Here is a 25793-nt window from a genome sequence, read left to right as displayed (position 1 = left end):
ACATTGATTGTGTCTGCATGGAAATAAGCTTTATAACTTCCACTTCTGAATGTATGCGAATCAACATTCAAACAACAGATACGTCCAATGACTCTTGCAAATGCATTGATAGAGTGTTGTTGAATAATTCGAGTGTTTACAAATCAGCATCACTGGAAATAGTTACTGTTATTCAGACAGTCACTTGTCCAGACATTACAGTTGTAATATTACACATTTTCCATTGTTGCTGGATACCAATATGCCTACATTTAAAGATGAATGCTACCAACAAAATATTCCATTAGAACTGCAACTGTTGCTTCAAGGTCATGGACATATCGTTGTAAATCGTTTCAAATATCAGTCCATTACCCCATTTTAAACCAATCCATCAATCTCTGATTCGGCTCGCTCAATACTCTCCAGCAACTTGCATTCCATTGCTACAACGACTTGTTCATCGTATCCATGTTTACAGCGTTTGTTGTTTTGACTGCGATTTGCATCAATCCAGAATAATGGAATTTACCATTTCCTTTGTAGAATCTGTCCATAATGTCTGTTTTAATGTAATCTTTTGACTGTTTTTCAATACGAAAGTCAACAATCATTGCCTTTTCACCGACTTGACCACAGTTTGAAGTGTTGTCAGCACAATCACGAAGACAGAGGATGCGAGATATCAGATCCAATTGAAGTAGAGCATTGTTGTTTGCTGTATCCTTGGTCAAGCTGGACAATAAGACCAAATGACAATCCTTGGTCGCAATGTAGATAGTCTTTTTGGTGCCATGAGATGGGATGATAAAATGAACTTGAGGACCAATTCCAATATGATGCAGAATCTTGTAGACAAACAGCTCCTTTATATCTGGTGGTTTGATGCTTTTTATATTGTCTTCTGTTGGTCCGTATTGATGCGTCTTGATGTAATAGCAAACACTTTGAGTTCCATTGTTGACATTACAAGTGAATCCAGTTTGGATGCCGCTCTTTTTTGGAGAAAATGTAATATCAAAGAGATCTGCGTCAAGACCTGCCTTGCCGTGTTGAAAGAAGAAGTAATTCTTGACAGCAGTTTGAATGACCTCGGCGTTTCCATCCAGATACTCTGCTATTTTGAGTAAAAGAGTTTCGTACAGTTGTCGGTTGGCTATAGTGGCCTTGTTTATGAATTTTGATTCCACAAGTTTTTCTGCAATGTTGAGAGCATATTTTGCTTGCAGAATACGAACTCGACCTCTCATCTTGTGTATAGTGCTTCCTATTTCCACAAACTCGTTCCATTTCCAGCGGTTATCTTCATCAGACATTTGATTGTTACAAAAGAAAAAAGGAATAAAAAAGTGGTAAAAAGTAGTATATTATATGAAAAATTTATTAATTTCATTAGATTGGTATATATTCTCATTCAAGTAAAACGGTATTATCCGGTGCTCTTTATGTACTACTAATGTGATATATTTTGAAAATAACAAACCTTGCAATCGCCAATATTGCACATTCCCTATATTTAACAAAGTGATATCGTCTCAATCAACAGACTTTTCCAATTTAGGAACCTTGTATGTTTTAGTTTTTTAGTATATTCAATACCAAACATGAATTCAAATTCCAAGTTGGATCAATAGGCAGTCTAATCTGCAAACCCACTTTATTGAAATCGTGATACATACTGTTCAAGCCGAGATTTAGATCGTGATAATGAATCATCCATCCTATATGTGGGTTCATGTGGGGCCGTGCCGTTATGAGTAGTATATGTGCGAGTGTATTTGCCATCACTAGACCTGTAGTCGCCACGATCGCAATGGGAATGTGTAGGTAGGCTATTCAAATGCTCACCCCCATTATCAGCTCCGTGCTGGTTAGAAAGTAGAGCAGTCAGAGTGGTGTTCATCCCATCCATGGTTGTAGGCAACTCATGCCGAGTCATTAGCTGTATGGTTTCATCAGGTGGTGGCGGCAATCGATCGTTGGACTTCCAATACTGAGGATACATTTCTATTTCTTGTAGCGGTAATGGTAATGGTGATCGTGGACGATAGACTCTCTGTCGAGCTTGTCCAGGTTTATGGGTGGAGTTACGGAAGGATAATGATCTGTGTGAGTTGGGTCTAGGTTCGGATGCTGCTTTGGGATGATTTCCTCCTGTTGGTGATTGATACAAATGATCAGGTGTATACAATAATCCGGTAGGTGATTCCAGAGACGGATCACTGTAGACTAATTCAATATTTCTCCCCAAAGACCGTCGTTTATAGGGATGTTGTTGTCTTGACAAAGAGTCCATATGTTGTGATGATTCTGCATTTGACGAATGCGAAGAACTTGACTCGATTGCATGGGGTTGCCTGACCATCTCTAAAGGTGATTGTATGATAGATAGTGGAAGGTTTACTGGTAATAATGTATCTTTTAAAAATGAAGGCAAAATAACATCGAAAGTTGGCAGGGATTTTGCTGTTGTAGCAGTGGTTACAGGTGAAAAGGATGATACTGTAGCAGGCGTAGGGGAAAGAGCAGGTGTGCATGTGGTTTTGACGATAGTAGTAGTATCATTATCCGAGTCACTTAACGTCAAATCAATCACATCTGAATTGGATGCTTTCTTGGGTGTAGATTGAAGCGATGTAGCCGAATTCAAAGAAGCGTTTATATTAGTTACAATATTCCCAACAGTATCATCGTCAATTATAAGCATTTCTGTGTTGTTGGGTGTTGTTGATGAAGTATGCATATTTTGATTTTTGGCAGGAGTAGATGAATCAGCGGTATTGGCCACTCGCCATTTTCCGTCCGGTGTTACTTCAACTGTATCTACATCTCCAGCCTCCTTAAGAATATCTAGGAAATACCTGCAGTGTGATGTCAAATTCAAAAAATTAGCAAGACTTAAACTTCCAAATGGCATTCTTGAAATCTAATGGCATGTATACAAAATAGCTTACGCATCCACAAATAATGACGAGTGCGGTGCAGCACGATAGCAGATTGGACATTCCCAAGTAGGAAGTTGCTGGTTTACACTTAAAAATGTCTCGCAATCAAAACACTGAATGTGTAAGCAACTTGTACCCCGTATGGGTAAAACAATTCGACATTTTGACAGTGGATCCTTGAGAGATACTTGCTCTAATGTGGTTTGGACATCGTCTTCAGCATCGACTTGACGTTCTGTTTGATTTACCAATAGATGATTAGGATACAACCAAAACCCATAACATATCAAAAACTGCCATAGATTTTGAACAGTTGAACACAGTCTGTATACAGTGAAAAAAACTTACGTTGTGCCATGACATCTTCTTTGCTCATTAGTTTATGCAAAAAGAGATTTTGGACAAGTTTGGGTATAGGTATATTTTCAACCAGTTGTACTGTTGCATGGCATGCCTAAAAGCAAATGTGGGTTATTAAATGAATCATATTTACTCATTACAACACCTATGGTGATTTGATACTTGCATATTGAGGACAGGTGTACCGGACCACAACAGTGTTTTTACCACCATACAGTAGATGCGGTGTAAGATTTGCTGGCTGACAGGTCCAAGATTTCTTTTTTAATCCAGAAAATCCCTTTATAGTTTACATTGAATTCGTTGGTATGTTAGTCATGAATATCAAAACAGCCTATTCAATAAATTTTAAAATAAACATTCCAAATGTAGATTGAATAAGATTAACATACTGTGATATGGTTTTGATTGCATGTGATGGAAGTGCTTTCAGGATACTGCAGTTTAGCAGGTCTATGGAGTGATGGCAAGCCCATAAACAGCAGTACGCTATGTGATACTTTGGATTTGGGGTCCAATAGCTGTTTGGTTTCCGGATCCAAAGTAAAATACATGGTCATTGGGCATAGTGATTCTAGAGTATGTGTAGCACATTTTAGCATGCAGTGTTCAAAAAACAGTTAATGAACTTGATAATCAACAGCCAATCGGGTTGCTTTCCAACCATGCAAATGTGGAATACCTGACGTGTACAGTGTTGGTCCAAGAGCTTTCTTTATATTGAAAAAAGGAGATGGATCGAATTCGGTAAATTTGTTATTCAATGTGTTGGAAGCTTGCAATGCAGACCCAGACGATAAAGTAGAGTTGTGAGTACTCATAGCACACTGCATCATGGTTCTGGATCCTGGATAAGATTTTGATGTAGCAAGATCTGAAGATGTCGATGACCCAGCCAAACCTTGGTCATTGAACGATAGACGGAATCTTACGCCTGGCTGTAGTGGTGGATTAGAAGGACCATGTGGTGACGACTTTGGTACTCGGTCAGAGGATATGGTTCTGTGATTGAATGCAATCATATAAACAAGTTCATGTTTAATATTTCTATACAAGACGGTTGAATCATTGATGATAAATTACCTTTTGGAAGGAAGCTCGACAGGGCCTATTGCCTTTATAACAGCATTCATGCACTGTAGGAAATGATCGTCATTCATCTGTGCATATTGCAGTATGCGATCCTGAAGAGCAGCCTTTAAACCTGTTTTACTGACTCCTATGGCATCTATGACTTGTTTCAACTGGCTGACTACCATTTTGTTCAACACTACATGTGACAGATACTAAATCAACATATTAGAATCCGGATTTTTTGCAGTTGAAACAGCTACTCTGGAAGTAGAAAGTAAAAATAACCATGCATATAAAGTAGGTGATGAACCATGTTTAGTTTATAGTCTTGCATTGACTAGAGTGGATAAACCAGTCATGGCAGTTTGAATTAAGCTCAAGTCTTGTTGCTTTCCAATGTTGGTTTGTATTGTAGAAATATACACAGTAACTGACTAGTGCAAACATGCACACTTACCGAATGGTCCATTCGATTACTCTGCATGTTTGCATTGATTGTCAAACTCAGCATTTCAAATTTATTCCATTCATCACGCCCTCAGGCCGGCAAGCGACCAGTTTTGCAAATATCAAATTGAACATTCATCCAATGGCAAGGCAATTCCTTCATTTGTTCAAAACAAGAAACAAGAGCCGCATGAGGTAGAGTGTGTTGAATAACATGCCAAGCAGTCAATAAGCGGGCAAGTTTACAGAATAAAGTAGAAATCGATGGGATTAAGGAAAGGGATCTTGACTTGTCAAATGTCTGTTAAGATGAACACCTTTTGATGGTTAAATCCAAAAAATAAGTATCGAATTTAAAGACTGCTTGAAACAGCACATTCGGAGTTACAAATGAGGGTGCAAAAAATTTAAGAATAAAAGAAAGTTTGAAAGGTCAGAGTCAGCCAAACATGCTTATAAGCATGTACGATGGCATGGCTCGGTATTATCTTCAATAACAAGATCGGATCCGAGCAGTGATTCTGCATCGGTGCCTCCACAGGTATGTGCGCACAGCTTAATCGCATTGTCAGCCTCTTTGCTCCAATCTGTTCGCATTACTAGCCATGCCATCGCGGCAGAAATGATGATTAATGCAAAAGAAAGTCCAATCCAGAGTCCTTGAAGACCGAACCCAGCCTTGAAGCCAAGATAGACACCAATAGGTAAACCCATGAGATAATAACCTGTCAGATTCATGTAGGCACCGAGATGCTGACGACCACAACCACGTAATACACCACCACCAATGGAGCAAAGACAATCGCTAATCTGAAACAGTGCTGCAAGCGGAAGTACCTCGGCCACCAAATGAATTACCTCGACATCACTAGTAAACAGATATCCCCAGCTAAAACGCACACTAAACAAGAACGTGCAGTTAGCAACAGCAAGGAATGCTCCTATGATATATGCTGTCATGGCAGCCACTTTGGACGAAAAGGGTCGATTGGCACCAAGCGAATTGCCAATCCGTGTTGATGCAGCAATTGAAAACGACATGGGCAGAATATAAGTCAGCGAGATCGTGTTCAAGATGATCGACTGTGCTGCCAGTGACTGGTCTCCTAGCATGCCCGAAGCCAATGCAACTAAAGGATGGATCGTTCAATCAGTCAAGAGCAATCACATCATCTGAAATCTACAAGCAAAACTTACCCAGTTCGAATGCCCACCATTCACTACAGACCATTGCAACACCAGGAACACCCAGTTTCATGTAAATCCATATCTGGCGTACATTCAAAGCTTCTTTCCATTCCCATCCACCCCATTTCTCGTTACCCTCCACAAAGCAAATGTAGAGAATGGTCAACAAGAAAATCAAGATATTGCTCACACTGGTTGCAATAGGAGCTCCAATAATGCCAATAGCATAAGAAGACCATACCAAAAACCATTGCAGGAAGATGTTGACTGGAGCGACAATTGCAATAACGCACATGGCGGCCTTTACAATACCTAGTGTGCATAACAAGACATGACGAATTAGCATCTCCTCAATAGTAATACAGCCATGATGGCTCTGCTAAACAGGAACATTAGGGTGTGGTTTGTACAGCATGCATCCATTCAAAAGGTTTTAATAAGCCCTTCAAAACACCCTAGACTTTGGATATACCTTGACACTGCAAATATCGTTTCATGCTATCTGCACATAGGTAGGGAAGCAGTCCAGGAAGCATCCAAAGAGCGAATTCACCCGACAGTCGGCAAATCTCTGGATCTTGACCAAACATCAGCAAGATGTTTTCTGTAAACAGCCAAAGGAAAGAGATGGGAATAGAGATCAAAACCATAACAATCAGCGATCGCTGTAGATGCTTTCCAAGCGCATATTTGTCTGAGCTTCCAGTATATGCCTGTGAGCACAGTGTGTCCATTGCGGTATTTATTCCCTAAACAGCACGTCATGAGCAGTCAGTAATATTAGTAACAAATTTGTGCATCCTGGCATTGAAAAGCAAAATAAAAAAGCATGCAAATACACACAATGCCAATCGAGAATCCAGTGACATTGCAGAACATGGTGGTGAGCGCAGAGGAAGCTAATTCCTTTGTGCCAACATGTCCAAGAGATAAAACCCTGTCATTCACCAATACAGCATGAATTCATGGTTAGTACAATGCATTCGTGATGTATCAGCAAGAGTATGAATGAACTGCAAAAGTGTAGCGAGAATGAGCCAAATACGACTTTATCGAGCAGAAACAATGAATTCGTAAAAACAAGACTGACTAAACAACTTACGAAGCAACGGAAAGAGAAGTCAGTAGAATGTAGCCAACCATGATGGGCCATGCAAGAGTAACTAACAATCATAACATGTAGATGAGCAGAACAAGTCAATGCGAGTAATCATTAGAATAACTAGTCAATCCATACCAATTCGACCAGCCTCTGCATACAGCAAAGAGACAGTAATCTGAGTATTCAAGTCCTCATGCTCTGAACGAGAATTAGAGCCCAAAAGCGGAGTGCATTCGGCTGGATGAGCAAGTCTATCGTCATCCATCTTTGTTAAAATTGGCAAGAAAATCTCGAAGCAGAAATATTTGAATATTTGTGCTTGGGATGAACGAGACTGAATAATAATTAGGGCGAGCCAAGAAACATCGAGTCTACGCTGTTGAGCGTATCCGTTTAGCTTGTTTGCTATCAGCAACTACTGGACTGGATCCAACACTAATGGATTGTGTTACTCACTCGGCACATATCACTTGGACTATCACCAACTTCCATAACCGCACTGGCCTGCTAGTCTCTCCTCCATTTGGCCCATCAGACTGTCAATGGGAACTAAACTTGTATCCACAAGGAAATGGGTTTTCTCGAGGTTCTCATATTGGATTGTTTTTAAAAGTCATCAAGTCTTCATTAGAACTACAGTCTGACTCTTCTTTGCAGAAATGGTCCAGACCCATTTTATACTTTCATTTGGCCATCTGTGATGGCAACAGTGGCAGAAATGCTATCATCAAGGAACGCAATGCTCAAGGCTCTCAAGGCTTTGGATTTGGCTTCTCACATCCAGTGTCTTGGGGATGGGATACAATGTTGCCTGTAACAGCTTTGGATCGTTTACTTACTGCTGAAGGCGAGATGGTTGTAGCTGCTAGTGTCAGTTGGAAGCAGAAAACAGACTCGATGATGACTGGCCATTCCACTCTTGGCAGCGACAGTAGTGTGCATGACTGCTATCAATTGCTGTTCAACGACTGGCTATCAGATCTGCAGCTTGTAATCGACTACTGTGATCCTGTGCTTCAACCATCAGACACTGGTTCCAAACGATCCGCCGGTACTCTTAGATCCACCACTGACAGTGAAAAAGACGGCAGTCTTGAATTGCCTCAGTCATCGCATGCAGAATCCAATCCAACTTTGCACACAGTGATTCCTGCACATCGAGCTATTCTTGCATCTCGTAGTACTTACTTTTGTACAATGTTACAGTCTGGCTTTGCAGAGAGCAGTCAGAGCAACGACTCTGGAGATCTTTCCGTCATTCACATTACTCAATTTACCCCTCAAGAAATTCGTGCCATGCTCGAGTTTATATATACCGGAAACCTTATTACTCCTCCAACAGACTTTGCACAGCGTACTCGCTTGCTTCATACTGCCGACTACTATCAACTTGCTAATCTTTACGTGTACACTAGCAGACTCATAGTGGATTTGGATATAAATTTAAACTCTATTTTCACAGTTTTAGAAATTGCTCACAAGTACTCGTCTGTTTCAGTGTATCTGAAATCTTGCTGCATGACATACATTCATGAACATTTGAAAGATTTGAAAAAACTGCAGTCATTTAAGGAATGGATTCAAACTACTGATAGTCGAGATTTGATTGTTGAGCTATTTTCGGTTCTATAATGCAGAGTTTTATGCATCGATCGTCTACATGTACTTTATTCCGGTCTGTATCTACACGGTTTGGTCTATTCATTGATTGTATTGTATCTTTACCTCGAGACTGTTCAAAAAACAATGTATACCTGGACTATTATGGTCATCCAATCCATGTCTACAGTTTTGTATACATGACAGAAATCAGCTTTGTCTTGGGTAAATGACTAGCTGAATTCATTCCAAGACAAAACTTCAATAAATACTTGGCATGTTAATGTGATCCACTTTTATCAATACTATAAGTTGACATGTCTACGATTCCAGCTTCATTCTAAGTCGAAAGGTATACACAATTTCACCTAGTTTAGAACTAGCAAGCGCTCCATGGGATTTCAAGTATAGCGCTAATCGAGATTCTGGCTCGGCCATGGCAAAATCTAAAGGTGTAGCTCCTACATGTGAGATGGCATTGATCAATGCCCCACACATGACCAGTAGCTCACAGATATCAAAATATGCAAACATGGCCGCACGATGTAAAGGAGTTTCACCTAGTCGGTTAGTGGCATTGACATCTGCTCCAACTTCGTAGACTAGACTGAAACACGTGTTGTAACTGGCCGTTTCGATAGCCAGATGAAGCGGGGTTTGGCCCTCGTTGGTTTGGGAGTAGAGATGTGCTCCGTGCTCTGCCAGCAGCACACATATGGCAGGCTGAGCGTGCATTGCTGCATAGTGCAAAGGAGTTTCGCCAGATCGATTGGGAGAATTCACATTGGCACCTAATTTTAATAGCGTTTTGCACAACTCGATAGACCCAGACTCGATTGCAATATGTAATGAAGAATCCAATCCTTTGTTGAGTCCATTGACATCCATACCAGCAGCAACAAGCACTTCGCAACATGCAGTGGATTGAGCCCACGTAGCACGATGAAGCAACGTTTGTTGTCCTTCAGCTTCAGAGGCCTCCAGATCTTCAATATCAAAATCAATATCATCCAAAAGTATTTGACAAATGTGTGCATGTCCTGCATCAATAGCAATACTGAGAAGCTGGCTGTTGTCAATATTTTTAAATGTACCTGCTGAACGAAGTTGTTGGAGCATTTCGCTTTGACCACGTCTACATGCTTCCATAAATAACGCAGGAGCCATATCTCGCAAAACACCATACGTTTTTGCCATGGCAAGCAATGATTTGAATGCTCTCAAATGACCACCAGAAATGGCAGCAAATAGAGGGGATTGACATATAGGACTGGAGATGAGGTTGGAAATACAGGTGTTTATAGAAAGTGCATTAGTGGAGGGTACTGAGTCTACCAATGTAGATTTGTTCAAGGCATCGGGAGTTGCAGTGGATTCATTTGGAGTTGAGAGCGCGACTGGAACAAGACGTGCACCAGCAGCGACCAAATGCTGGCAGATTTCATCATTTCCAACCAAAGCAGCGACGTACAATGGAGAGTCAGAACCCATACGATCAGATAGATTTGGATCGGCTCCATCTGACAATAGCCAGTCGCAAAGATCCAGATCATTGTAACAAATAGCGTCTATCAATAGCGGCTCTTCTTTTTTAGTTGCTCCTAATGCAAGGAGAAGTTGGCATGTACTAAACTGACGAGCATAAACTGCTCTGTCAAGCGGACGACCATACCTCGGATGCTCTCTGTTTATATATTTTGCATTCATGGCAGTGAGTCCATATCCATGAGCGTTTTTAGTACACATTGTGGTGTTGGATTTAAGAGTCTCATTTTTAGAGATTGTAGTATCTATACTCGAATGTGTAGCACTATTATGAGGTTGAATGGTTTGACTAGAGACTGATTGATCATCTCTTTCAGCCTGGGTCCTAATAAGCATTGTACAGATGGAATTGCAACCCATTTCGGCAGCATAATGAAGAGGATCTGGATGCCATGAATCTGTTAGTTGCAGAGCAGCACCATAACCCAGTAGCAATCGAGCAAGAGAAGGATTAGGAGCAGCAATTGCAATAAGAAGAGCCATGGCCAGTTCTTGTGGAGTCAGAGCAGATCCTGCCAAGACAGCGTAGTGCATCAGTTGAAAGTGACGACGAGCAAGCACGTTGAGGAAGTCAGGAGGCGGGAACAGCAACGACACCTGCAACAACAATGATCGAAAGGCAGTGGCCCACAGCTCTGATGAGTTTGGGGTCTTTGAGTCAGTAGTGGTATCTACAAGCGTAATGGCAGATCCTTCTGTAAACGATACAACAACAGATTGTGGGCTATCTGCAGCAGCAATGGGGTTGCAACAGGCGTTTCTGAGCGAATGGCTGTTTTGGCTGTCGTTACTGTAGTGACTGCACCTATGAGTGGAATCGGGACTGTCTTGGTAATCTCCATTGCTACCATATGTGGTGCAATCACTCAGTCTATTCGTAGCTTTGCTGCTGCTACAATAAGGACAATGACCATTGGCAATGCGAGGCTGCAGTATTCTTCTAATGCGACTTCCAGTATGATATAATGTCCACAGTGACTTGGGTGCAATAACTGCCACATACTGCATAATGTTGAGCACTACAGTGTCTGGTAGCTGTCGCATGATTCTAGTATTTGGTATCCAGCAGCTGGCCAATATCGAGTGTATTTGGCTGACAATATAAGCAAGATATAATCCCTATTATTCACTATAATCGATAACCAAGTCACTCTTCCCTGAACCCCTTCAACTACTATCATTCTTGAACCCTAACGCAGGTCATGCATACTTGCTACATGTTCAGAAACGATTGGACCCTCACATTCCTGTTGAAATCAAGTCAAAATCTGCTTCCACTCCACATTATTACAGTCGTATTCACATGAAATGAAACACTAAATATGGATACCAAAATATAAAAATCAATCTCATGGAATGATTGGTGCCAAATTTACTGAACATTGTCATTGAATTCTATGCCAATCTCCTGGTGATTGCCATATAGATTTGCATTCTTGAAATATCTAGTCTTTACCTTGAACTAAAGCGTATGAGATTTAGGATGCAATAAAGCATTCAACCCCAATATCCGATTTCAAACTTGGTGATCGTACAATGTATGGTTATCTAATGTCTAATAGGAAAGCGTAGCAAGTATTGAAACAGTCTTTCAAAAGGAATAACCACTACGAGATACAAGCGTTTCATTTTGATAAATACACTGTAATTCAATCACCATATTTCTAAAATCGTAATATCTTGAATTGGCTCAACAATCATGCATACAAACTCATTCATTACTCCATGTTAATCTGACTAATCACGACTCAATAACTCAATTGCTCGCATACAGCTTGAGATGGCATCTGCAATAGCCGTAATTGCTTGAACATTGGTCGTAGTCTCTAGTTTTATCGACAACTGAATAACCTTGTCAGTGAGTGCATTTGCTGTATTTTGAAACGGATTGTTGACCGAGTCAGAGTGAACATGAGGTGTTGGAGATACAGTGAGGATTTTCTCAAAAGATCGCTTTTGTCCGCATATTGGGTCGTCTTGATCCATAGCAACTGATTCTGGCTTTACATGAATCGGCTCAGCAATGTCATCCAACTCATCTCCTGATTGTTCGCAAATGACGCACAGAGTTTGGTTTTGACGATTGCGAACAAGTGGAATCTACTCAATACACACATCTTGGTAAGTGCATAATCTAAACATGCTAGTTTGAACAAAGCATCTATTCAACATTACGATGCAGTTTCACTTACACCGGGACAAGAACGACACACATTTTGAAGCAATGTCCATCCTTGGAGCATCTTTTGTCCAATAAGGTCACTGGCACGCTCCGACTGCTCACGATCCTGCTCAGTACTACGATCCACTTCGTGTCTTTCGTCCATGGCTGCCAACAGCTCCATTTCTTCTTCTTCAGTAAGAGTAATCGAATCAGATGTCTGTTTGTCTTGAGCTTGATGGACCATTGAAATCGAGTCTTTGTTGGTGAGTTGGGATGCAGCCGGTTGACTGATCACAGGCAGGATAGGAGAATGTGGATCGTCACACATACAACATACTGTCTTTGTACGCTCCTTATTTCTAAACACAGGCAACTGGCACATACTCGAGTCAGTAGATGGATGAAAGGATCATGTCATGGAATACATGTCATTTACATTGCAGCCCTTATTGGAACACATGTCATTCATCAGCACCCAGCCAGTCAGCATGTATGTTCCCATGCGACGACTTCCTTCCTGTCTTCTGTCCGCACCATTCATATACGAATCTGCAGATGCGCTGATGGAAGCAGTAGTCATTTGCTTGGTATCGAGTTGATGAAAAACCTGATAAGAATGTCAGCACACCCTCAGGCCAGATAAGAATGAATTCTTTGTATTCATTGGATTATCCATCAAAGTCGCAGTTCTTATCAAGCAAGTCTTGTCCAAGAATCAGCAGTTTCTAAAGTGTGTAGTTTCATCTCGGTGTATCTTTACAGCCCGTCAAGAACATTAGGCGAACATGTACACACTTGTAAGCGGGCTTTATAAAAAGTATACACAACGACAAGAGTTTTTTGTGATTATTCTTGGTCTGGACAATGCTGGTAAAACTGTATGTAACTGTATGTAACTGGATTCCATCGGATTTGTATCTGGATAAATGACTTGACCTCTATTCTGATTCTTAGACATTGCTGGAACGTATCAAGTCTATTTATAACGGAGTACCTGGACTGAGTTCTGAAAATATTGGACCAACAGTTGGATTAAACAGTATGTACTTGTATGATGCATTTCTCGGACTTGAATGGATCGTATACCTAACACATTTGACTTTGGATTCTGATGGAAACAATTGGAACGAATTCAAATAAACTTTAGTTGGAAAGGTAGATGTAAAGAATGTCCGTCTCAACTTTTGGGATCTGGGCGGACAGAGGGAACTCCGGAGCATATGGGAAAAGTACTATTCGGAATGTCATGCGATTGTTTTTGTCGTAGATTCTACTGATCGAGTTCGTATCGAAGAAGTTCAGGCCACTTTGGACAAAGTGATTCATAATGAAACCATTGAAGGTGTGCCTGTTATTATGTTGGCCAATAAGCAAGATGCACCCGATGCATTAAAGCTGCACGATATTCAGCACATATTTAATCAGATCGCGGTAGCTCTGGAAGCCAGAGAGAGTAAAGTCATGGCTGTATCAGCTCTACAAGGGTAAGCAGGACAGAATTTGAAGTTTCTGGTATTGAAGATGTCATACTAATACCATGCTAATCTAAATGTGAATATACAGAAACGGAGTACAAGAAGCAGTGGATTGGTTGTACTCGAGATTATTATTAAATCAGAAACATCGACCTCCAATCTACAACAACTGAGCATGTCATGTTTAAATAAAAATGCATGATTTCATTATAATTCAAGCAAGAGATTGCCAACACTCGAGTCTAAATATTGTTGGAATACAATCGGAATCTTGATTCATTCTTACCAATGACCACCTTGCGTGTCAACGACGCTGCCAAGATCATCTACGCCCATCTCTCTCATATCCCAATATCACAAGTTCTAAACCATGCGCACGGCTCAAAGAAACCTCTGATTAGTGTCCATCAGGACACTACCCTGGATAATGTTCTTTCTATAATGCACACCTCGCAGATCCTGGCTATCCCTGTTTACAAGGTTCCAAAGGATGAGCCTGATGGAAAGGTGTTTACTGGGATAGTCTCTGTGTTTGATATTCTGGCCAACACTGTGTTTCAAAGTGTATTTGATGACATGTCTGGCAATGTGTATGTTGTAGCTGTTATGCTCGAGTAATAGTGGATTGTTTACATGGGTTTCAATCGACTGACTCTATGCATAATTGGTAGAAAGAATCCTATAACCATGAGTAAAGACGAGTTTCAACAGTATATTAGGATGGTGAAGGAAGAGCATGCCTATTTTTCTACAAAGGTAATATGCTATTTGCTAGATGATCCAATCAGTAGTGGATTGAATAACAATCTAATGTACTGTAACATGACAAGATTGGAGAGCTTCTTGGACAGACGAGTGAGTCTGCAGAGTCTTGGACACTCCATTCATCTGATCCGCTTACGTCTCTGCTGCAGATCTTGACTTATGCTAACCGACATCGCGCACTGATCATTGACGATGATGTCAATCTTGCAACAGTTGCACCTCCATCTGGCTCTTCCATTCGTTTAGTGACTCAGACTGACCTGCTGCGATATTTGCTGGATACCGATTGTGTTGTATCCACGCTTAATAACGACACGTCTGATTGCAAAGAGTCATTGCAGTCTGCACTGGACACTATTTGGAGTATTCCTGTGAGCAATGCAGATCGAATCACTCTAATCCAGAGTGCAGATCCACAAACACTTTCAAGTACTCAACTCAGCGAAACGAAAAAACAACTGGTTTGCGTAGAGTCGAGCATGTCTGCACTTGCTGCTTTACGCTCTCTCTATCTTCATCAAGTCTCTGCAGTCGCAGTGGTGGACACCAACGGCAGGCTTGTTGCCAATCTCTCGGCTTCAGATTTACGCGGAGTAAATTTCTCGAATCTGGAAATGCTTCTTGGCTCAGTATTTGAATTTCTTGAAGCCGAAAAGCGCACTCCTAATCAACTTAAATCAGATCAGCTGAAAAGTGTTGAGCCTGGATCGGTTGTTGGGGAAGTAGGAGTGTCGATGATGGAGCATATGATACATCATTTGTGGGTTGTGGATGACGATGATCATCCGATCGGAGTTGTGTCCATGTCAGACGTGTTGGCGTTGTTTGTTCCAGAGAATGGTGCTGCAGTTGAGCAGTAACAGTCGAACCAGTGGATTGTTTTGAGCATCCAAAAGGCTAATTCTGACTGAATGTCCAAACCAACACAGTTTACTCGACACATTTCGAATAAAATGAAACCAGGTTTTCTGTACACTTTGAAAGGGTTGTTAGATAAGCTCAATGCGATGGGAATAAGTTGCCGATCCGAAGCAATGAAAGTTTCCTAAAATAAATATACTTGGTTTGCTAGTGGAATAACAGCATTATGGAGATGGATGGTGCAATGGATGTTGCAGTGGATGCAGTGGTTGGAACCATCTTGACAACTGTTGCTGCTGCCTTGGCTACTTCAACGCTGGAAAGCATGGTCAATGAACCATTAGACTCACAATCAACCACTACTGTCACAGCTCAACCCATTATCAGTATTGGAAAACCGAGCGACGACCATGACACTCAGACCTCTGCCTTGAGCGACACTGCTACCATTGTTGCTTTGATTCTTCGTTTAATATTCGGTCATACTCCTTGGCTAGTGTATCGCTTTTTGTCCTACACCGTCACTGCTACCATTACTCTGGATCTATGGTCGGTTCTTGGCCTTCTTTCTTTAATCTCTCTCGTCGTTTATCTTCTGATTCGTTATCGTCTGCTCAACACTTACACTCATCTTAAAACCCCTGCTCCCATTGCTCCGCGTGCACCATTCGATCTTCAACCCGATGCTACGCTGGACGACGACACGGATCTCAACAAGGGTTATCCAGATGAATTTATGAATGCCTTTCTCTCTTCTATTAAAGTGTTTGGATATCTTGACAAACCTGTTTTTCACGAACTTGCTCGTCATCTACAAACTCGCAAGCTAAAGACTGGCGAAATCCTTTTTGACGAGGACTCGGAAGATCGCGACTTTTATGTCGTTGTTGACGGCTGTGTTCAGATTTATTTAAAAGGCAATTCTAATGCTCTTGCTAGACATAGTTTGGGTAGTAACAGTCGTGATCATTTGGATGAATATGGAGACTTTGAAGATCGATCCGACTCTGATGATCCCGAGGATGAATTCAGTGGTCATCATTTGCTGAACGAAGTCAAGGCTGGCGAAACCGTCTCTAGTTTGTTTACCATCCTATCGCTGTTTACTGAAGACTTTGAGCTTTCAACACTGATGCAGCCTCATTCTGCTGCCACAAATTTAAACGAATCTCATGGAACTTCCTTTTCCAGTAAACATTCTGGTTTCCCCCAAGCTCAATCACCTGCGTTTTCTACACAACTTGACAGTGATGAATCTGCTTGGCTCAGATTTAACCATTTACAACAGGATAGTAGTATTGATTCAACTCCTACTCCAGAAACTGCTCATCCTGATGCCAAACCTCGTGTTTTCCCTTCTGCTGAAGCTAATCCTGCTTCTGACCCAGCAATCCACCAACACCTTGAAAAAAAGGACACCTCTGCTAAAAAACAACCACAGGACGTTTTGCCTCGTTTGACCAACTTGCAGCCAACTCAAAGTCCAAGTGGACACGCGCTTGGTTATATTCCTCAAAACGTGTTTCCAAGTTTACGTCGTCGCAACTCTACATCTGCTTTTAGTGACGTTGAATCCAGTCATGGTGTTGAAAGCGTTGATGGCTCCGTTGCAGCTGAATCAGGCATAGCTCACGGCTTGGATGGCTCGGAAGATCATAAACATTTTACTCATCCCACTAGCGGCAATCATATTCCCAAACGTAAACATCGGTCGGTTCATCCAGGAATAATTACGCGCGCATCTTCTCCAACCACCCTCGCAGTGATCCCTGCTCAGGCTTTTCGAAAGCTAACTGAGAAATTTCCCAATGCTGCAGCTCATATCGTACAAGTCATTCTTACTAGATTCCAACGTGTTACGTTTCTTACTCTGTATCGGTACCTGGGATTATCCAAGGAGCTGTTGAAAATTGAGCGTCAGGTTAATCAGTTTTCTGGTTATGGATTACCAACAGATTTGTTTCCTCCAGAAATTTTGCATGACTTGAGACTAAGAACGATTCGAAAAAGAAGAGGGATCAATAACACTTTTGTTACAAACGAAGTTGATTCTAGCAATGGTAATGAAGTAGATCGACGCATGAGTGAAATGCCCGGGTCGCGAGGTACATACAATGTGAATGACGATACTGCATCATTGACAATATCTATGGGGTTGACCCATTCACAACAACGCAATCATCGTCGTGCTCACAGAAACGTAGTAGAAATCAACGAGTACAATAATACTGCAGATAGTTCAGAAAATGATACTGCTGGTCCTGCCAAACCACCCAGAAAACCAAATGCCAAGTCGTCATATCGACCCACACGTTTGAATGATGAGGCGGATGGACCCATTAAAGAAGCTGTTTTCAAATGTATTGCTCAGCTGATTGGTATGCGACCGTATGTTGCTCCTTATGGATATCAGCGACAGTATTCATTACATGAGCAGATACCAAATCGTACTGGATCTATGGCCACTTCTGGATTTCGACAGTCGGGCCCTCCAGGTCATTCAAATTTGGCTCCTATGACGGATCGCCTGTATTACTCACGCTCTCGTACCAGCTGGAAACCTACATCCTCAACGGTTTTTTCAATCGGCTCCGCACGTGCATCTCATCCAAAAACTCCAGATGAAACCACATCACCAAGCAATTCTACTGGAAACTTTTCCATTGACTCGTCTGATCAGGTAGAGATTGATATCATGTACTTTGAACACGGACAAACACTTGTCAAGGAAGGAGAACGCGGTGCTGGTTTGTATTTTGTGCTGGACGGTGTGTTGGAAGCATCCATGTCTACGTCAAATAGCCAGTTGTTTCCTATTCGCACTGGCGATGCAAGTCAAAATAGTAATCCATCTAGTCGAGGAAAATCTCGTCGCAATCTATTTTTGATTCACCCTGGTGGTCTTGCAGGATACTTGGCTGCATTAACTGGACAGACTTCGTTTGTCACTATCAAGGCAAAAACAGATGCGCATGTTGGATTTATGTCTAAACAGGTTTTGGACAAATACGTTGAACGATTTCCTGATATCTTGTTGTGCTTGGCTAAACGGTTAGTGAACCAGCTTTCACCACTTGTATTGCATATTGATGTTGCATTGGAGTGGGGACAGGTCAATGCAGGGCAGGTTTTATGTCGTCAAGGCGAGCCGTCAACTTCGATCTATATTGTACTTACTGGCCGTCTGCGTGCTATTGTAGAGCGATCGCGTAATGGTATCGAGTCATTAGATATTCTGGGCGAATATGGTCAATTGGAATCTGTAGGTGAAATGGAAGTACTGATGGATGCTCCACGTACAGCCACGATTCATGCTATTCGTGACACCGAGGTAGCCATCATGCCCAAAACTTTATTTAATGCTCTTGCTATTGGACACCCCGAAATTACAATTTCTATTGCACGTATTATTGCAGCGAGATCAACTCAGTCTTTTCTTGGAAAAATGGGTCCTGGCCAGCAACCATCCTTTAATATGCGTGGTAGTCCTGATTCTGGAAACAACAATGTCAATCTTAAAACGGTTGCCATTTTGCCTGTAACGTCGATTGTTCCTGTTTTTGAGTTTGCCGACCACATTCGTGATGCTTTACAGCTTATTGGCGCATCGGTAGCATTTTTGAATACTGCATCTGTGATGCGAGAGCTTGGCAAACATGCCTTTACCCGTTTAGGACGTCTCAAGCTTATGAGCTGGCTGAGCGAGCAAGAAGAATCGCATCGACTTGTCCTCTATGTTGCTGATGGGGGTGTAAGTTCTCCATGGACACAGCGATGCGTTCGTCAAGCAGATTGTATCCTTCTTGTTGGTCTTGGTGACGAAGATCCTGGCATTGGTGAATTTGAGCGACTTTTGATTGGCATGAAAACTACTGCCAGAAAAGAGCTTGTGCTCCTTCATAACCAACGTGCATGCATTCCTGGATCCACTGCACAGTGGCTAAAAAATCGAGTATGGGTACATGCTCATCATCATGTTCAGATGAATCTAAACACTCCAAAACTTCTCAACAAAACCACCCAAAAACAACTCACACTTATTAATCTTAAATCGCATTTCCAAAGAGTGTATACGAGCATGTATCCTATGAATAGCACGGGGAAGAAATCATCAGCACCAAATATTTATTCTGGAGTAAGATCAGATTTTGCCCGATTGGCTCGAAGACTTTTGTCCAAATCGATTGGGTTGGTGCTGGGTGGAGGTGGAGCAAGAGGGTTTGCGCATATTGGAGTGATTCGAGCATTTGAAGAGGCTGGAATTCCAGTAGACATGATTGGTGGAACAAGTATGGGCAGTTTTGTCGGAGGTTGTTATGCTAGAGAAAATGATCATGTCAGTGTTTATGGCAGAGCAAAAATGCTTGGCGGGAGATTAGGTTCTACTTGGAGGTCACTCATTGATCTAACCTATCCCATCACTGCAATTTTCACAGGCAAGTCATTCTGTTGGTTGACATTTGATCCATGTGGTAGAGTACTTGCCATTATACCTCGACAGTTTAAATCTGATGATATTTTGATAAAATGTAGGTCATGAGTTTAATCGCGGTATCTGGAAAGTGTTTTCTGACACACAAATTGAAGACTGTTGGATTTCGTATTTTGCAGTTACAACTAATCTTAATTGGAGTCGAATGGAAGTTCATCAAACAGGTTACATGTGGCGATACATTCGAGCATCCATGTCACTTTCTGGCTATCTTCCACCGCTTTGTGATCACGGCAGTATGCTCCTGGATGGTGGATACATCAACAATTTACCAGCGGACATTATGCATTCTTTAGGCGCACACACGATTATTGCTGTTGATGTAAGTCTTGCTGATGACACATCACCCGTGAGTTATGGCGACTCGGTATCGGGATGGTGGATGTTACTCAGCAAACTCAATCCATTCCCACAATCCTACTCGTTTCGTCCACCTGAAATTGCTGATATACAATCTCGTCTTACGTACATTTCATCGGTGAAACAACTCGAGGATGCCAAACGTATCGATGGGTGTTTATACATTCATCCGCCCGTTGCAGCATATACGGCAATGGATTTCAAAAAGTTTAAAGAAATTGTCGAGGTTGGATACAAGTTTGGACAAACGGTTGTGCAAGAATGGCACAATAATGGAACGCTGCAGCGACAGCTGGGTGTTACGTTGGCTGATTCTGTTGAAAGGAAACTACGTGGTGGTCGTCGTGCCTCTATTTAAATGCATCTCTATATGTTGTAGAGCCACATGTTTTATCTGGAGTTTGACTGCAGTTGAATATTCCCATCAAAAATGGTTCTCTAATAAACCCCATTTTCGTAAGGATGTACAGCATAAATCGGCTTTATTTAAAAACACCCGCTAATGTATACCTGGAATCAATACATAAGAAGTTTTGCGATAGTCCTTGTATACATCACCGAAAAATTCGACAAGCTTTCTTTCTTCAAACCGTATTCTGGAGTTGAAAAAGGTATACAGACAAAACATGTATGCAACAAAGCATGCAGGATTTCCTAAAAGAATCTGTTGTCCGAGCGACCAATAGTAAAAGCCTGTGTAGGATGGGTGACGAAGGTATGCATATATCCCAGTTGTGATGAGAATGTGATCCTCCTTTTTGTCTTCTGAAATATAGTGAGTGAAATTCGATCCCGCTGTAATCATTGCCACCGATCTGAGTATTTGTGATGCAATCACAACGAGAAATCCTATTTGGGATTTAACCAAAAAGCAAAGTAAAAAAATAGTAGATTAGAGATTATCCTGCTCAGACATTTACAGTAGTTGGAAACAAGTATAAATACGCTGCATATACCTAAACCATTGATCCATGAAAACACCTTGAACGAAGGGAAAAAAAAGGTTTCAACAAGAAACTCGATAATGCCACCTGCCATCGCAATATGATACTCGGGGCTATGGTTGAGCAGGAATGCTAAATACATTCATAAAACCAAGCAAACCACATACAAATAGCAAGGTTAATGCAATTTCAAATTCTGTAGATTCAAAATAACCTACATTTTAAACTGGTATCTGGCTGAAACATGGCAGTGGTGATATACTCCATAATATGGAATGTAGTCAGACTAGCTAAAAATATTCCTAATCCTCGAAACATGACCGTGAATGTTCCAATGGCACATCCACATCCGGCAACAAACCCAAGACAAAATGCATACGATGCAATGTTTTGGCAAGTGTGCAAACCATCATAGAGGGGAAGGCCAAGAAATCCACGAAAAGAATTCTTATTCTTGATGACTTCAGGCCATACATAGGCATCGACACTTGAGGATTTCAGCAAATCTTTGAGATAAACAACCAGAGCGACTCCAATTATACTACGTTGTGCAATCTGAGCAGACATAACCCACCAAAATAGCGATGAAGCGCATGCATCTGACCAATATCTAAGGTATATAAAGCATGTGAATGAGTGACAAGTGTGATCCAGATATAATCAGCAGCAATTTGCAAGCCCTACGGAAAGATCAACTTGGAATTTGTAACGAATGGTTTGATTTGAGTATACTTCATAAGCGGACCAACTCGTGCAATGACACGAAAGATCTGAGTGATGAGCAACGCAGTGTAGCCTGTAGTGAGTAATCGAGAAGGTTAATTTCATCCATATAAAGAAATTGCTAGATTTGTTTAAATATAGTCAGACATTATACACGACCAGATCGATACTTGCCAATATATGCCAACAAGACAGACATATGACTCTGACTACTGCCAAGCAAGATCTGCCAAACAGCATTCTCAAAAAATCCAACAGCAAGTAGTAGCACAACTGCATAGGGTTTAGGAAATGAAAAGGCTAGCACATTCATAGAGCCATTATATCAGCACTCTACCACTAATTGCATGCAAATATCACTAATGACTAATGATAGCTACCTGCCAGCGACTCGGCTTCACCAAGGATGGCGGATTGAATGTACTCGAATGAAACAAACATTGCCATAGCACTACACACATGGACTCCAGAATGTAAATTCGAAGCCATTGCAGATAAGAGCATGCCGTATCCAGCAACTATTCCCAATAGGAATGCATTGGCAGCCACATTTTGAGCAGTATGTCTTGCATCAAAAATATTTAATCCAAATGGTCCAGAACATGCTGCTGATTTGGCATGCAAACCAACTATTGGTTGACTGCTTTTGTTAGAAGCAGCAGAAGCATTTGGCGTTGGTTGATCAACCATCCTGTAGCTTGATTGTGTTGAGATTCAGACTAGACTGCAATTTACAAATTGCAATCGTATTCACGTAAAATAACCGTTTTGTCCTGCAATGATTGTCATGGAATCATCAAGATTCGTTGTGCTTTCTGCCAATTGGCATCAATGAAAATGTCCATCTAATGTAAACTGTCGGTTGACATTGCAGTACTGAACACTGTCTAATCTTGAGTTCAGTCATTGCACAGCTTCATATGATTTATATATTTATATATTGGTCGAGGTTCGCGGTTGTGGCGAGACCACTACAGCATTAGAAGCGAATGACATGTAGGTATTCCATCCAATGCCACATACGTTGATAAATATCAACTGTCTATTCGGTGGAATCCATCGAAAGTTGATTATGCCTAGAAATGGCCAGATAAGACAGCTGTTGATGTTGATGGGGATAAACTTTTCCTTGAGTGTGGTCCATACATCCTTGTTATTCATTACTGCTGACATGCATAGAAAAAGAGCAATAAAGGGTGGAGTGAATGCCACTTGTGTAAAAAGGGATTTAAAAACGGTGGTTTTTATGCTCCGGCCATATCCGAATATGCGATCCAGTGCTCTAAAAACTGTATAGAAATACGGCCCATGAACAACTGCTCCTATCATACCTTTCAAGTTGTATAAAAAAGACGCATCAATATGTAGCAGATGCATAGTAATGAATTTCAAATACAGGTCACTCATTATGGAATGCCTTACCAAATTTTACTGCCTGCTTCATGCTGATATCCCCAATAAGCGAATGCTGAGAAACTGCTTTGGCTTTAGGTGGGAAGAAATGGGGCTGCACAAAGCCCTGATCAACAATATTTCCCAAAGTGTAGAGTGTCCCAGATGTTGCGGATGCCTTGAGTAGGTGGGGTAAAACTGCTGGTAGTCGAAGCATGTCTGATTATAATATTGGTGGTAAAAATGTTGAATTCATCAAGTCGGCAAGACTTGAATTCTTGCATCCCTTCCAAGCCATGTTGATACCGGACACGCTTGTTAACCTGATTCATACTGCTGTTTGAATAAAGCAACATCAAATTCATTGCAAGAACCAGTTGGTTTATTAAAGCTTATTTCACGCAACAGGAAGCTCAAAACATAATCAAGGCTTCTTCATAGGGTTTGGGATCAGAGAAAAGGGTTTGGGTGCAGTCACAGGTGGTGGTGGTGGCTTTCTAGTCGGTATGTCCGAGTTAACTTTTGTTGGAGGTTTAAAGTGATCTCCAGTCTTTAAAGCAAAGATCAAATCATCCATAATCTGCTTATTGTCCGAGTTGATCACCTTGCTGACATTCTCTTTAAGCTTGCGCTTCTCTTGTTCCTTCTCTGCAAGTCTTGTAGATTTCTCACCAGATTTGCTCATCACTTCAAACTTGATGTTTTCCTTTCGGGCACGCTAGGTGATTAAATCATTACATTGCTCGTTTAATCAAATGGTTATAACCCAACCATTCGATTGTCAATATGAAATGCATCAACTTACATCAAGGTGGACTAAAAATGTTGCAAAAATAGCAAATAATGCAGGAGTAGCAGAGGCATCTTCACCAAAGTATTCTACAACTTTTTTAAACGATTCTTCCATTTTCTTGTGCATTGTAACTACTTTTTCAAGCTCTTGCTTTTGAGACTTGACAAATTTCTAATATAGTGCAAATGTTAGTGGAAATACACAGATTTATAATCAATTGGTAATACAAAGTTATCAACCTCAATGTACGGCTTGAGCATATCTCCTTTAGTATCAGTATCTGGATGCTGTAGCTCGCGTTCAAGACCTTCCATCCCTCTCACTAGCTCGTTGATCTCTTGTGAAATGGTAACCAGAGATACTTGATACAGGGATATTAGCTATTTATCCACTACTTTGAAAATAAAGCACTAATGCTACGCACAATTGAGCAAGACATACCTTTGCTTGCACGGTCAAGCACAGAACCAGACAGGCCAATATCAATCAGATCCGAAAACTTTTGATCAATAGTCGAAACAATATAATTCAACAGCGATGTTTTGCGATCATTGGATTTAACATCGGCAAGCTATAGAATGATTTGCATGTTCAGATACTATAATTAGTAACTAAACTCGCTACATTTTAAGCAATACCATGGCAAGATATCACCTTGGTTAACGAATCTAGTGTGAAGCCAAATGCACCACCTTTGGCAGAGCTATCAGCATTCATATAGTTTCCAATAGCAAGAATCACTTGAAACAGTCTAGCAATCTTTTTGTTGTCCTTCAATTGTGTTGCGGCTTCCATGACTGCTTCGATTTGCTAAACATCATTCATTTATTTTATCAGTTAAACAAACACTATTGATAAAACACTATTTTTGTATAGACTACTGCTTACAGGCTTATTTTCAATAATACGGTCTTGGAACTTTAGCTTGTAGTTGAGCACATTAAGACGTTGATCCAAACGCGGTACTTTGCTAATCTACAATATTATACATATCAGCATGTTACGCTTTAGTCATCTTGCCATGGTTTGTAAACATAGTTTAATCAACATTTACATAAACAAAACACAAACCTCCCAGAGAAACTGCTCGGCTTTACCTAGCGCTGAAAGTTTGGCGTCCTTGCCACCAGTATACTCTTTAATGAGCTCAATATCTTCTGGTGTTGGCTTGTTGACTTGAAGTTGCTTGATCAAAGTTTCAGAGATCTTGTCTTCTTGCATCTGCAGTAATGCTTCGCGAATCTCTGAATATGACAGTTTGACCCTTCCTAGCATAATATCTACATTATTGGCTCGTTTCATATCCAATACAGTCACTGATTTTAATTTTGAAGGCGAGTCATGATCACCAGGCCCACGTGCACCAGGCGAACTCACTCCAGCACCATAAGCCACATCTTCGATTGAACCCGCGCCAGCTGCAAAATTGTTGGAGGCAGATTGGAAAATGGATTCAAGTTCCTTCAAATCGAGTTTTTCGCGACGAATGGATTCTTCAGCTGATGCACTCATGCCAAAATCTTTCCAGAGACTGGATTGCACCTTGTCTGTAGATATTTTTGTCCATTGGATTTGTCGCATTTTT

At 41.1% G+C, this 25793-nt stretch overlaps 11 protein-coding genes across 11 annotated transcripts; 4 read left to right on the top strand and 7 right to left on the bottom strand.

Moving 5' to 3' along the window:
- Window positions 1–425: 425 nt before the first annotated feature.
- On the bottom strand, window positions 426–1295 carry BATDEDRAFT_86582 (uncharacterized protein; the record flags this gene model as incomplete). The annotated part of the gene is made up of 1 exon (XM_006676818.1): window positions 426–1295. The coding sequence occupies one exon, from the start codon at window positions 1293–1295 to the stop codon at window positions 426–428; it is 870 nt and encodes a 289-aa protein (XP_006676881.1).
- Window positions 1296–1636: 341 nt separating this feature from the next.
- On the bottom strand, window positions 1637–4842 carry BATDEDRAFT_86581 (uncharacterized protein; the record flags this gene model as incomplete). The annotated part of the gene is made up of 7 exons (XM_006676817.1): window positions 1637–2840; window positions 2934–3159; window positions 3273–3378; window positions 3677–3858; window positions 3967–4286; window positions 4368–4570; window positions 4816–4842. The coding sequence occupies 7 exons, from the start codon at window positions 4840–4842 to the stop codon at window positions 1637–1639; spliced, it is 2268 nt and encodes a 755-aa protein (XP_006676880.1).
- A 416-nt stretch (window positions 4843–5258) lies between these two features.
- Window positions 5259–7360, bottom strand: BATDEDRAFT_86580 (uncharacterized protein; the record flags this gene model as incomplete). Its single annotated transcript, XM_006676816.1, has 6 exons — window positions 5259–5935; window positions 6003–6305; window positions 6466–6742; window positions 6837–6930; window positions 7096–7156; window positions 7231–7360. The coding sequence occupies 6 exons, from the start codon at window positions 7358–7360 to the stop codon at window positions 5259–5261; spliced, it is 1542 nt and encodes a 513-aa protein (XP_006676879.1).
- Window positions 7361–7533: 173 nt separating this feature from the next.
- BATDEDRAFT_86125 (uncharacterized protein) lies at window positions 7534–8983 on the top strand (the record flags this gene model as incomplete). Its single annotated transcript, XM_006676937.1, has 1 exon — window positions 7534–8983. The coding sequence occupies one exon, from the start codon at window positions 7534–7536 to the stop codon at window positions 8725–8727; it is 1194 nt and encodes a 397-aa protein (XP_006677000.1). The 3' UTR covers window positions 8728–8983.
- A 140-nt stretch (window positions 8984–9123) lies between these two features.
- Window positions 9124–9534, bottom strand: BATDEDRAFT_5682 (uncharacterized protein; the record flags this gene model as incomplete). The annotated part of the gene is made up of 1 exon (XM_006676419.1): window positions 9124–9534. A coding segment is annotated over one exon (411 nt), but the record flags the coding sequence as incomplete, so codon positions are not given.
- A 2442-nt stretch (window positions 9535–11976) lies between these two features.
- On the bottom strand, window positions 11977–12983 carry BATDEDRAFT_86578 (uncharacterized protein; the record flags this gene model as incomplete). Its single annotated transcript, XM_006676815.1, has 3 exons — window positions 11977–12339; window positions 12432–12776; window positions 12840–12983. 3 exons carry the CDS (start codon window positions 12981–12983, stop codon window positions 11977–11979), a joined length of 852 nt encoding a protein of 283 aa, XP_006676878.1.
- A 174-nt stretch (window positions 12984–13157) lies between these two features.
- On the top strand, window positions 13158–14091 carry BATDEDRAFT_86124 (uncharacterized protein). The gene is made up of 4 exons (XM_006676936.1): window positions 13158–13281; window positions 13358–13442; window positions 13551–13887; window positions 13967–14091. The coding sequence occupies exons 1-4, from the start codon at window positions 13189–13191 to the stop codon at window positions 14049–14051; spliced, it is 600 nt and encodes a 199-aa protein (XP_006676999.1). The 5' UTR covers window positions 13158–13188; the 3' UTR covers window positions 14052–14091.
- A 75-nt stretch (window positions 14092–14166) lies between these two features.
- BATDEDRAFT_86123 (uncharacterized protein) lies at window positions 14167–15617 on the top strand (the record flags this gene model as incomplete). Its single annotated transcript, XM_006676935.1, has 3 exons — window positions 14167–14468; window positions 14550–14634; window positions 14709–15617. The coding sequence occupies 3 exons, from the start codon at window positions 14167–14169 to the stop codon at window positions 15501–15503; spliced, it is 1182 nt and encodes a 393-aa protein (XP_006676998.1). The 3' UTR covers window positions 15504–15617.
- A 212-nt stretch (window positions 15618–15829) lies between these two features.
- BATDEDRAFT_9648 (lysophospholipase) lies at window positions 15830–20714 on the top strand (the record flags this gene model as incomplete). Its single annotated transcript, XM_006676474.1, has 5 exons — window positions 15830–16463; window positions 16491–16850; window positions 17133–17896; window positions 17987–19952; window positions 20038–20714. The coding sequence occupies 5 exons, from the start codon at window positions 15830–15832 to the stop codon at window positions 20712–20714; spliced, it is 4401 nt and encodes a 1466-aa protein (XP_006676537.1).
- A 108-nt stretch (window positions 20715–20822) lies between these two features.
- BATDEDRAFT_15792 (protein-S-isoprenylcysteine carboxyl O-methyltransferase) lies at window positions 20823–21765 on the bottom strand. Its single transcript, XM_006676490.1, has 3 exons — window positions 21519–21765; window positions 21313–21432; window positions 20823–21205 (listed from the first exon to the last, which is right to left on the bottom strand). The coding sequence occupies exons 1-3, from the start codon at window positions 21616–21618 to the stop codon at window positions 20856–20858; spliced, it is 570 nt and encodes a 189-aa protein (XP_006676553.1). The 5' UTR covers window positions 21619–21765; the 3' UTR covers window positions 20823–20855.
- Window positions 21766–23010: 1245 nt separating this feature from the next.
- BATDEDRAFT_6368 (uncharacterized protein) lies at window positions 23011–23352 on the bottom strand (the record flags this gene model as incomplete). Its single annotated transcript, XM_006676422.1, has 1 exon — window positions 23011–23352. A coding segment is annotated over one exon (342 nt), but the record flags the coding sequence as incomplete, so codon positions are not given.
- Between the last annotated feature and the right edge of the window lie 2441 nt (window positions 23353–25793).

Source organism: Batrachochytrium dendrobatidis (genome assembly GCF_000203795.2).
Source record: "Batrachochytrium dendrobatidis JAM81 unplaced genomic scaffold BATDEscaffold_2, whole genome shotgun sequence".
Taxonomy (NCBI): domain Eukaryota; kingdom Fungi; phylum Chytridiomycota; class Chytridiomycetes; order Rhizophydiales; genus Batrachochytrium; species Batrachochytrium dendrobatidis.
This window is presented reverse-complemented; position numbering and strand designations above follow the sequence as displayed.

Coding starts and splice junctions, on each gene's coding strand:
- BATDEDRAFT_86124 (XM_006676936.1), top strand. CDS start 13,189: ATGTACACACTTGTAAGCGGGCTTTATAAAAAGTATACACAACGACAA. Junction 13,443..13,550: donor ACCAACAGTTGGATTAAACA/GTATGTACTTGT, acceptor AATAAACTTTAG/TTGGAAAGGTAGATGTAAAG. Junction 13,888..13,966: donor GCTGTATCAGCTCTACAAGG/GTAAGCAGGACA, acceptor GTGAATATACAG/AAACGGAGTACAAGAAGCAG.
- BATDEDRAFT_15792 (XM_006676490.1), bottom strand. CDS start 21,618: ATGTTTCGAGGATTAGGAATATTTTTAGCTAGTCTGACTACATTCCAT. Junction 21,433..21,518: donor GCCAGATACCAGTTTAAAAT/GTAGGTTATTTT, acceptor GAATGTATTTAG/CATTCCTGCTCAACCATAGC. Junction 21,206..21,312: donor TTCATGGATCAATGGTTTAG/GTATATGCAGCG, acceptor AATCCCAAATAG/GATTTCTCGTTGTGATTGCA.